This window comes from Parasteatoda tepidariorum, chromosome 4 (genome assembly GCF_982258835.1).
Source record: "Parasteatoda tepidariorum strain Cologne lab strain chromosome 4, Ptep-v5.0, whole genome shotgun sequence".
Lineage (NCBI taxonomy): Eukaryota > Metazoa > Arthropoda > Arachnida > Araneae > Theridiidae > Parasteatoda > Parasteatoda tepidariorum.
The window spans coordinates 55,028,755-55,041,744 of record NC_141758.1 but is presented as its reverse complement, the minus strand read 5'-3'; the positions used below and the strand labels follow the sequence as shown (position 1 = coordinate 55,041,744).

The window sequence follows — 12,990 nt, the reverse complement described above, 5'->3', positions numbered from 1 at the left end:
TTTTTTTGATTCAACTAATTTATAATAGACCTATTTTCGGAACAGTTTTATTTTCAAATTTAAACTTCTGTTTTTGAATAAAAAATGATATTTTAAAACACTTTTTGAGTTCTGGAGTGTTTTTAACTTGTGCAAAATTCGCTTAGAAATTTTAAATTTATTTATCAAAATATATTAATACAGAGAGGGTTATAACTTTAATAAAAGAGTCCTTTATGATACTTTAAGAGAACAGTTCTTGAGAGACTATTGGTTATTAGAAAATTAACATTGACTGCTGATAAAATCTTAATCATGTGATTTAAATCACATGGTTGGGCCTGATCGCGTGGTTGTGTTTTGCGGGTTAACGCTACAGCAATTGGCTTGTTATCATATCACGTTGAATCAATTTTCGGATCAGATTTAATTCGATACTTGTACGCGACGTCACGCGTGTGTGTTGAACCTGGTTGGCTCCTAAATCGTGGCATATACGAATGCCAGGATTTACCCATGATGACGTCACTTGAAGGTGTCCAATTATGTAACACTATAAAAAAAGTATCAGTTTTAAAAATGGGAGCACAGCTTGATTAAAATTTTTATTTTGAAGTTTATGTACTACGTCTTAGCGACTGTCAACATCAAACGATTCTGTATATTGTTCGGTTTAATTCTATTATTTCCATTGACTTATTTTATAAAATTTTGCGCATGTACTTTTTTTATACATATTCATAAACATATACTCTTTGGATGCAATTAGTATTGTTTTTATCTTGCAGAAGTTATTTCGATATGGATGGTTATAATAGAACACGAAGTACTGGCGGAAGATGGAATTGATATAAAAATTAAACCAAAGATTAGAACTTATTCTGTTTCAGTCGGTAAGTATTGTAGGAAACTGAATATTGTGCCAGACAAGCCAAATCTCAGCTTTTTTATGACGTATTAATTCCCTTGAAGTTTGACTTATGATGGATTCCCTTGAAGTTTGACTTATAATGGAGATATAATAAAGTCGAAGTTATGAATAAGCTTTTTTGTTGCTAATTGAGCTCTAAAATGTTTTTCATGGTAATTTTAGGATTAGACCACCACTAATTGAAGACATCTTTAAGAAACATTTTAAAATTTTGTTGAAATTTTTTACTGTAGTTAACAATTTTCAATGCGTTCTCATGTTGTTTAGAGAAAGTTGATACATTTAAGTATGTGTACGAAGTAGGCTGATATATATGTTTAGTATGTGTAGTTGATAGTGATGAGCATGTGATTGATAGTGATGAGTAGTGATTTAGTATGTGTTTATAATAAAGAAGCTAGAGAATGAAAGAAATTGAGTCAATGATTTAGCAGTGTTATTATTTTATCATTTTTTTTAAAAAATATATCTTTTATAATATTTTCAGTTCATAGAAATTTAGTATTTTTTTAGTTCATATTTTGCATCGATTTTATGTTCGGAAACATGATTTTGTATTATAAAATTTTCGCTGTTCTTTCTTTGAATTTGGAAGATTTCTGTCTCCCAGATTGTTGCCTATTCCAAATAGGAAACTGCTGTTTCTTTGAGTTCGACAGATTTCTGTTTACCAGATTCTTGTCTATTACAAATAGAAAACAGCTGTCTTATTCAATTCGGCAGATTGCTGTTTACCAGATTGTTGTCTACTTTAAACGGTAATGCATTTTAATTGAATTTTAAAGATTGCTCTTCGTCATATTGTGGTATAGTTTAAACGATAAGCTTTCATTGAATTCGACCAATTGCTGTTTTCCGAATTTTTTTTATTTTTGACATCGATTTATCTTAAATAAAATATAGTAATAGCAGAAAAAAGAACGGTAGATTTGTTAATTAGATTTTATACTATCGAAGATTAGTTTATTATTATTTCGTAAATTCTAGATCTGACTTCTGAGGAAATAATCGATGAACACCACAGAGATGCTCGTTCGCCATCTTCCTGCCAATTGCCGAAATCTCTCGATCACTCTCAACTATACTGCAAAAGTTTTCCATCGAAAATGTAATATTCTCCTATCATTTTTTTTAAATACATAAAAATATGTTTATTTAATTTAGTTGTATTAAGTATTGCATGCTATTTTCAACCCAATCCTTTCAGTTGTATAATTTGTGATACGCATCCCAACTATACTGTCTTCTGATATTTAATTATCAATTGACTAATCTTCCTATGATGCTTTCAGAAATTCAAATAGTTTAATATCCCCAAAATACTTAAAATAATTTTTTTCATTTGACGTCATTCTATCTCTTGAAATTTTCTGAATACTTTATATTTCCCTCACCCCCGCTGTAAAAATTTTGTTATGATTCAGTGATTTTAAAGTAAATATTTCTGTAAAAATTACGCTATATCAGCTTTTTTTTTGTTCCGTAAAAGTTTAAGGTAAAAATTGATCTCGCGGTATTAAGTGCCGACACTCAGAGTGCCAATACTTCTTACCCTCATTTGATCTCGAATTTTATAAAATGTACCTTCTGGGTGAGTTTTAGGTACCATCTTTAATTTACTGAGAAGAGTGGTCAAAAGGGGGTGGATCTTACTAGAGAGTGTTGTTTCCCATGTATACTTTTACACTAAATAAAATGAGATAAAAAAATAGAAGTCGATAAGACTAATTGTTGAGACTTTATTTGGTATATATAGTATGTATATACTATTTAGTTGAGGCGAGTGGAGAAAGACCGGGTTTAGTGTGGCTTTGAGAAGAACTCCTCCAGACTAAAAATCTGGGATTGTCTGCTGCTATGGTAACAAGCTAGAGCACATCTCTAATGGGGATGAAATGGAGGAAAGAAGGTGTCGATTGTCTTACTCACTCCGACCTATGTCATGATTAAGACAAAACTATTCCCCATACACCTCTATTCGAAGTAACTTTTCCTCGTTTCCATAGTAACCGCCACGACGCGAGACGGATGTCTGGAAAAGCTCTCCTGAAAGCTGCACTATATCTCGATTATATTGAGATTTGTTCTGCTATTAGGTACTAAGAAAGAATTGCCTTATTGGCGTGTTACTGCTGAACAAACTGTATTATATAAGTTTCATATAAGTTTGTTTTATTGTGGCAGCTCTATTATGTTTTTTGATTTTAAACTTTTCGTATTTATTAGTCATTACACGTTAAAAAAAGATTTTTAGCATAGATTATTATGGTTTTACTAAGGATTTTCAACATAGCAAACCGTAAGCATTCTGTTCAGAATTAACACTGTTCTATTTCGTTTTGATAACCTCTGATATCGGGGTAAGACCGAGTAGGGCCAATTAGTGGTGAGGTTCTTTATATGGTGAGAGTACTGCTTTCACCATATAAAGCTGATTTAGTACGCCAGGAGAAAGAAAAGGAAAAATGAAAGAACATAAAATAAATGTGCTTTCAATGAAGAGAAAGTTAATTTGCAGTGACGAAAAAAAAATTCTTCAAAGCAAAACGATCAAAAAAGAAAAGCGTATAAACAGAAACCAATATAACAGAACAGGTTTATCAAAAATGCTTAACTCCTCGACACACAAAGATGTTGATTGCTTATATTGTAATGTGGTATTTTCTAATTAAAAAAAGTAGGTCTAATGTGGAAAGCGTTTTTGTTGGGTCCACGAAAGCTAATTTACATTTGAATTTTGTACACAATATTCCGAAATTAATACATAAAATAAAAATATCTGCTACTTTTTCACTGAAATATTAGCGTTTCTAAATTTCCTACAGAGTTTACATATGCACTTGGTCTAACCGCGGCACTGGTGGAGAAGGATTAGGTGATTTGACTTATCTGTAAAAAAATCATTTTAAAAAAAAGTGTATCTATGACTTTTTGGGAATGATAAATTTTATAGAACTAAACAATGAATGTCTTGATTAAATCTGATAGTTTCTAAATCAAATAGTTTACCTTCAACAGTCTTCCGAATCTTAGCCACCAGGCCTTCCCCCCACTTTCTGCTGTATATAATGCATTAATACTTTTTTTTTGATTTAAACCTATTTACGCAACTGATATTTCTCTCTAGATAAATGCCATGAGAAAAAAAAGGAATGGTAAAAATTACCAGGATATACCACGTTTCTGGGTTTATGAGAATACAAAAAAGCTCTGTAATTTTCACTGAATCTCTTTGGTAATGATTTTGGTAAAACCATGCAGAAATTATAATTTAATAACATGTGATAAAGTTTGGCAAGTGTGGTAAAATTTGGTAATTTTGAGCATGATATTTATGAGCATTGCAATGATATTTTAGAGAATGGCGTAAAATCCTTTTATTCCTTTCAGTTTTGTGCTTTTTAATAAATTGGAGATAATAAAAACTATGACTTTTAAAATCAGAATTTAAGGTAAACCAATGCCATACGAATGAAAAAATTATCGGAAGGTTTAAATATAGTACGTATTAGTTTTATAGAGATTTCTAAGCTGACGTCATTCCCCTTACCTGTCCACTGAGAACCCATCGATGATCAATCAGTTACGTCAGACTTTAATAGGATATTTCGTAATTTATAGAGCTAACTTTAATTTTCTTTCCAATGCTTATAATGGGGATACTTCTAAGAGTATAATTGCAATACATAATTTTGAGCTTCAATAAAAAACTTTTGAATTATATTAACTAATTAAAGCAAACGAATTTCACAAGATGTTAAATATATTTAAAACTATCGATGTTAAATATATATAAATATATTTAAACACGAAATCATGCTGAACATTATGTTCGAAAGTGATCATTCCTTTTATATTATGTTCAAAAGAAGATATAATGTTCTTTCCTCGTGCATTTTTGCTAATTCTGACCGAACCCTTATCGAATATTACATGTTTTCATTTTTAACCGATTTCTCGTTGAGTTTAATGTGTTGTGTTGAATGCAAAGAGGAATACACATGCCTTTGGTTGAATGAATATAAGGAAATTCTTCATATTAATTAGTTTTATAGAATTTTCAATAAGTATAAGGAGTTTTTTTGATGAATTTCACATCAAAATTTAAATAGATGTAAGGGATTTTTAAGATATTTGTTAATGAATATTATATGTTTATAGAGAATGTTTGCAAACCTGTGTCTTTGGATATACACTGAGTACTGGAGTGCAACATAAGATGAGATGTTTTACAGATGTTGGGCAATGGACACCACGCCGAATGTTCGATGATTGTAAACGTAAGATTCTTAGTTAAAACTATTGTATTAATAACTTTGGTAGAAGATTCTTGTTTTCAAACTCAGGAAGCAATGTTTTATTTTTCGACATGGATTCTCCATTACACAGTCATAACTGTTTACTTCATTTCTTTCATGAAATATTATGCCGCTAATCCCTATAAATTCACAATAAGCTATATTTTATACGTAACTCTTATTTTCCAGGAATGCATCGGACTTACTTTCTTAATAATTTGGTGAACAACTTTTAAAACTATCAGAATGTCATGAGTTGTTCACATTGAGTGTTTAGGATAAATTTGTATATAAAATTATTGTTTTTTAAGAAAAATTAAATTCTAATTTGTTGAGTATAGTGCAATTTTCAGAGTCGTGCATATATTACTTGGTAAAGGCTTATTGTATATAGTTTCCACTATATTTGGTGAAGTAAACTGATTAAATTTTTAAGTTCGAAATTGCAGTTATCAAAAAAATTGCAAAAAATTACATAAAAATCAAGAAAAAGTAATATATAATTGACAAAATAACAATTGTTTGCAAAACTTAGTGCGAATATATTACTAAAAAAGTGCTTGCCTTTTAAACGAAGTATTTTTGCAATGAAGCCATTAAATTGATTCTAATGTGCATGAAAATATGTGTTGTTAGTTATAAAAAAAATGGATTAAATAAATTAATAAAACTATAACAGTGAGAAAAATAAAAAAAAGTGGCTACACGCATTGTAAATGATTCTAGTATACACCAACCGAAAATGGTGGCAACTATGCACCAAAATTTTTTACAGTGCATGGAAGTACTTGAAAGCATTATAAAAATTTTATTTAAATAAAAATCAGCAAAATGAATGATTAATTCTTATTTTTTCCATATTTTATGAATCAAAACAAAACAGCATTGGATAAATTTTTTGATTAACAAAATAAGTTATATTACAAATTGCTTTATTCCATAAAATAGTAGAGTTTTTTTTAAGTTGACATTTTGCACCATTTTCAGATTAGTAAAAAGAGTAGTGACTACATGTAACGCAATAATCATGAATAACTGTTACTAACTCTGAAGTATTATAAAAGTAGCATACTATTCGCTATAAAAAGTTATTTCATATGATGATATAGATTGTGGAGAATAGCCTTGAAGCAAACAAGTATTATCAATTAAGTTTTGAACATGCAAGTTATATTTAATTTGTCAGCATCTCTTAAAGTTAAAAGATGGTCAAAATATTCTAAAGCAGAGTTTCAGTTCTTGCAGTATTCTCAAACTGGTATCTTGGGAGATTCATCCACATTTAGATGCACCTGGATTTCAGACCCCACCCCTCTAAGAAGCTGAATCTTTGATAGGTGAGATGATATGGGGAGTTAAGGAGGGCTGGTGAACTCAGGGTTGCACACCCCTTCGTTTTGCCGTACGAAGGGGTGACGCTTCAGCAATTAGGTGTAAGGTGGAACTGAGGAGTCTTACTTGCTGATAAAAATATCTTTAAATGTCATATCAGGTAAACGAATGTCAGGAAATGGAAGTTACCATGTCAGGTAAGCAAAGAATCACTTTAACTAGTTTTACGATCCAACAGAAACAGAAATCGGAACTCTTTTGCTCCATTTTTGACTGAAGATTAAAAAAACAATTGGTTTTATTTGATGATCTCGTGAAGGTGATAAAGAATCATGCCTAGTACGCTCTCAGTTGCTGTAGTTCTTTTACGTCACACTAGAGCTGCGCAATGGGCTATTGGCGACGTTCTGGGAAACATTCCCGAGGATGATCCGAAGACATGCCATCAAAATTTTGATCCTCTGCAGAGAGGATGGCACCCCCGTTTCGGTAGCCCGACGACCTGCAGGTGAAGTCGAGCACTTTACGATAGACGAGGTTTAACGAGGACCAATGCCGCACAATCTCGGTCCCTAAGCGGACTGATCCAAGTGGTCACCCACTCGCGCACTGACCGCAGTCAGTGATGCTTGACTTCGATGATCTGCTGAGAACCGTGTCTTAACAATCAGTCCACTGCGGGACTAGTACACACTCAGAGCATTCTGGATTAGTACAAGACGATCACTCAATATCGCTTTCAATGTACGACAGATAAGGAAGGGGGTAGGAAATTCGCCTACGTGGAAAAATGGATGAATATCTCAAGGAATCTCTCAAGCAATTATGAAATTTTAAAATTTTTTGTTAATTCCTACTATAGTTTATTTGTAATGTGGATGACAGGAAGTCCAAAAACTTCGTAGAATCAGTACTTAAATTAGAATTTTAAATAGCTTCTCACAACACTGTAAGAAAATACATTAAAAAAGCCTTTTTCTGAGCTATTTTTTAGCTGGTACTGTATTAAAGTAAAGTTTAAAACATTATTATATTGAAATTCTTTGTTCAACATGATGTATTAAAGTAAAAAATTTATAATGATTGATTAGTTATTTTTATTGATATATGACTAGGCTCATACATGAAAATGAATGTTAAAATTGTACTTTATTAGTAATGTTAAAATGTTCATTATGAAAATGTTAAAATTGTATTTCACTCTTCGATTTTATAATTACATAACAGAATCCTAGATATCATGTAGCGTTACGGCGAACGTTATATTTTACTCTTTATTTGGTTGGCACAGAAAGATTGACTAATTAATCCTTTTGTAAACTTAGTAGAAATATTAGTATGCAAAGCTTGTTTTCTTAAAGATCGAATAAAGACACACAAAAATGTTTGCAAAAGAATCTCAATTTTATTAAGAGGTACTGTAAATATTATTTTTGTCTCTCATATGCAACATTTTGCTTGCGTTAACTTAATGATAAAGTCAGCCTTATCTAAAGTGTTAAAGAAAGTATATAAAAGACTGCACAAATAATCAGCGATGATCATAAAATATAAAATGAAACTTGGGTAGTTGAAATTTTCCTTGGTTTGAGAACGTTTTTTACTCTTGATTTGCGAATGGTGAATAATCCTTGATTTCATAAGGTTTTTCTAGCTTTGTTTTGTAAAGGCAGATTCCGTCTCGAGATAACAGGGTTGTTCATGCAAGCTTAATGCGAACCACATAGCGTGTAAAATAGAATAGTTAAATTTAACATCGTTTCAAGCTTGCATGGTTCATTTGATAATCATTTATAAACCTTTTTAGACTTTGTGATAAAGATTTGTTATTGATGATTGGTTGCTGACATTAAAATCAGCCTTACACTGTTTTCTGATATGTGTTTATGCAAGTTGAATGCTTACATAAATAGCATGCATGCTGCATTTACTAGTTATAAAGAACTGGCAAGAAAATTTAACATGAACATCAGACCAAATATAGCGGCTGTATATTGTAAATCGCTTTTTTTTTGTTTAACTTTTGATTACTAAATCATCGAAACACTGAGCTCATTTTAATGTTATTGTTTTGCTAATATCTCTTCTTTACAGCATTTGTTGATTGTGGTGTCACGCTGCAACCAGGTGGTAAAATGAAGTGCGCCACACATTTTGTAGATAAAGGAACTTCTTGTGACATATCCTGTGAGCATTTTGAGAACAGACGCGCTGTTCCAAAGAAAACTTATCGCTGCAATATAGACGGGAATTGGACACCAAAATTACCCCACTGTGCTAGACCTGGCTCTGGTATTTATGAACATTCGATACTTATACATGTGTGAAGTTTTGATTTTTTAAATACTAGACGTGCGACAAGACTGTAATTTTCTCTTTGTCGCTCTAGTGTTGTGTTAGAGTAAGTCTAATAAATTTCTTAAGTCTAAATAAATTTTTTATTTTTTATTTCCAATGAGCTGCACAATTTGTCTTGCCGATGAGCAGACCTGGTGCGTTCTTCAGAGGTGGTATCCACTCTTTCAGGACCACCACAATGGGTGAGATACCGTTAGTCATTTTAATTTGGACGTCTAGCTTCTGCCACACTAGATGGCAGCACCGAGACTCTATTTGGATGCTAAAGTGCACTAGGAATTCAATTTTGTCGGAAATGCCAAGAGCCAATAAGGCACTCCAGGGATCTTTTACATGCAGCATAATCATACGACGTGGCTGCTGAGGATTTTCTGCATCCGAAAATCCGGTGTTTGGGCCGGGGATCGAACCCGCAGACTTGGGCTCAGAAGGCCGACGACAAACCAACTGCGCCAATATCAATGTAAATTGATCCCACCCTTCTGAGAAGCGTTCGTAATTTTTGAATGACCAATAAATAAATATTTAGTTAGATTTCGCAGACAATGCAAGAGTTTATCTTCGTATTTTATCGAAACAGCAAGAAATTTTCTCGCTACGAATTGTTAATATGACAAGTTGTGCCTGCTACGAATTGCGCTCACGACGAATTGCGCAAACAACGAAATGTCGCCGAGACGAATTGTCCTACGACTAATTGATCTGGAGACGAATTTTTCCACAACGAATTGTGCTCGTCAAATTGACGTTTCACCGTTAGAAATTGAAACGCTAAAAAGGTATTTTAATTTTTAGGTAATTAAAAAGCCAACTCTAACATATCAGTTTTTATTTTAGGTATAATCCTTGTTCCGGAGCCAAGTGAAAAAGAACCGAAAGAATATTTTGACTTGAAGAATGCATAAAATATTTGAAAAATTACTGTGTTTTATAAAGTACAATGTTATTTTTTTAAAGAAAAATATCAATAAATGTAAATTACAATGTTATTAAGCAATGTTGCAATGCTATTATGCTTATTTATTACTTAAAATAAATTCTATTGTACTTGAGCAAATAAATTTTTTTTTGAGTTTCCATGTTTTTTACATTTAATATTACCCCGTGTCATTGCAATAATGACATAGTGTGCAAAAGTTATGATTTAATTTTATTTGACAAAATATGGAAACTCAGCAATAGTTGAAAGAATTTATTTACATGGCAAAAATCTTATAATAACAAAGGGATGTTTGTGCTAGGGTTTTAAAATTCGAGCAGCTAATATAAGGGGCAACATTAGTATATATATATATATATATATATATATATATATATATATATATATATATATATATATATATATATATATATATATATATATATATATATATATATATATATATATATATATATATATATATATATATATATATATATATATATATATATATATATATACCCTTAGGAAAATTTGCCATAGGTTTGCCATAAAGAATGCCATAGGATATTCCTATGGCATTTTTTTATATGGCAAAATTTTGCTATGCGTATATGGCAAAAGTGTGTGGCAAAATTTTACCATAGGCAAAACCCCATAGGAATATCCTATGGCATTTTTTTATATGGCAAATTTTTGCCATAAAACTAAGATGTGCTACAGCTTATGACGAAATATTTTTCCATAGGCTATGGTACACCTTTGCCATACAGCTATGGCAAGATTTCTCGTTGATATTTTATCATGCATCAAAAAATAGTTACTTACAAGAATCTTTCGCAATGGATATTAAAAATGCAAAACTTAATAATTGTAGAATAAATATATATCCAGAAAGCTTTTTTTTTAAAAAAATTTCTTTGATAAACTTCTCCTGTTTCACTTGCAGAATCCTTTCTGAATGCTGTTCTTATTCAAATAAATTTTAAATGGTTTGTACTAACCGTTAGAAAATGGGTCCGGCCGTCGGAGCGAGTGGGGAAAGTATTGGTTATGTTGATTAGGAACAAAATATATTGAGTACAGGCAACCAATATTTGTTAAAACTGTAAAAAACAAGAAACTAGAAAGTGAGTCTGGAGGTCGGAGCGAGTATAAAAAACGTTAATTTGATTGATTGGTATCATAATTAGTTAGATAAGCGTCAGATATTAGAGGAACCTAAAAGAAAGCAAATTTAAATAATGGTCCGATGGTCGGAGCTAGTATGAAATTATTTTAAATTTTGATATGTGATACTAAGCTAAAAATTAAACAGACTACTAAAACAATAAAATACTATGAAAACTCAAAAGATAAAGAGTGGGGCCGGTGGTCGAAGCGAAATTAGTTTAAAATGGACCAAACGGGACAAAAGCCGAATATGTTACGGTGCTACCAGTGGCGGCATGTGAAAAAATTTTTATCTATAAAAAAGATGGTATTAGACTATGAAAAGCTAAGAATAGAAAACAGGCTAAATTAGTTGATCCCCTACTAGTGAGGGATATAAAACTCAGAAAATTTATGTTGAGTTGTGTTAAGCACAGTTAGAAAAGAGAACGCAATATAGAAACATTGGTAAATACAAAGCATGTTTAAGACATGAGTAAAATTGGTAAAATTAATAATTGCTATGACAAATTGACACTTGGTCAGGGATAGTAAATAAAAATTAATTGGGTATAGGGCATCGCTATGACGAAAAAGTTGTAAACTTAAGGAAGGATTAAATTGTTAAAAACATTTTTGGTAACAGCAGCAGATATCTGCTGCATATCATATGATATGGCCAGGGACTGTCCCGTTGATAATATTGAAGCAAAATAATTTTCAACCTGTAATCCAGCAGATCTAGTTAAGTGATGACCCTAAGCTATGTATAAATATGTAACAGAACATTGTACAAATATATGTGGATAGTTAAGAAATATTGGTTGTAAGATAGTAAAACACAGAGACATGATAACAACAATTTAATGGCAAGCAAAAATTAAACCCAAAATAAAAATATAAAGCCCTAACGTATGTAAGATAATGTAAAAAAGCATTGCAAGAACCTAAGTGGAATTCGAATCAAAAACTAATAAGAGTGTAAACACTGACTTTGATATTGATATATGACAGCAGTAAAATGAAGTTATCACCGAACAAGTTAAAAGAATTAAAAAATTTTAATTATTAAAGAAATGATGTCCTGGCTTGATGATAAGCACTTAACCGCGTTTTTCATCATGAAGATTGTTTGCAAATTGCTATATGGAATAGAACACCATTAATAATGGAAAAGTGATGTGACTTTAAAAATTTATATAAAATCAGAGTGAGGGGATAAAATAAAAAGAAAGATGTCGTTTAATCAGAAACAGTTGGGGGAAAGAAATATAAAAAATTTAGATAAAAATATAAACAGCAAGATATTAATTAAAGTGTACAAAGTCAACAAATGGCAAAATTTAACATAGCGAAAACCTATACCCAATCGCGACATATTTTAAAAAGATACAGATAATAAAAGTACCAGACTGCCGGAAATTAAAAACTTAATAAATTCAGAAAAATAATCGCATAGGCGTTTGCAATAAAATGTTTTTGACCAAGAATGAGATTGAAAAAATATTAAAATAAGTCGCCAAAGTTAGCGAAAGATTCCACTTGAAGTGGATGACACGTTAACATGGCGGTCTGATACTCTAAGCCTAAAAGAATGGAACATCTGATTTCAAACACTCAAAAATAGAAAAATTGGCCACCCGGAAGCCGGAAAAGACTCACCAGGAATGCGTTGCGGGATTACATGTTGAATTTAATTAACTTCGGGGTGAAATAATGGATATTTATTTCTTTTAGAAGATGTTTTGGAGGACTCCATAGAAGTTGTTGTTTCGTTGGTGGAGATCTAGATCAGCTTTTCTCTATGGTATACTGCCATACAAATCTTTAAGGTTACCATTGGCCTATGGTATACTGCCATACGAATTTCTGTGGTTGCCATAGGCCAATGGTGGCGTGCCATACAAATCCTTATGGTTACCATTGGTCTATGGTATACTGCCATACAAATCTTTAAGGTTACCATTGGCCTATGGTATACTGCCATACGAATTTCTGTGGTTGCCATAGGCCAATGGTGA

General features: G+C 31.6%; 1 protein-coding gene across 1 annotated transcript; it reads left to right on the top strand.

Annotated features, from left to right (window-relative positions):
- The first annotated feature begins 773 nt into the window (after window positions 1-773).
- Window positions 774-9,973, top strand: LOC107442877 (uncharacterized). Its single transcript, XM_016056544.3, has 5 exons — window positions 774-872; window positions 1,898-2,018; window positions 5,072-5,190; window positions 8,635-8,832; window positions 9,736-9,973. Exons 1-5 carry the CDS (start codon window positions 785-787, stop codon window positions 9,801-9,803), a joined length of 594 nt encoding a protein of 197 aa, XP_015912030.2. The 5' UTR covers window positions 774-784; the 3' UTR covers window positions 9,804-9,973.
- Window positions 9,974-12,990: the final 3,017 nt, after the last annotated feature.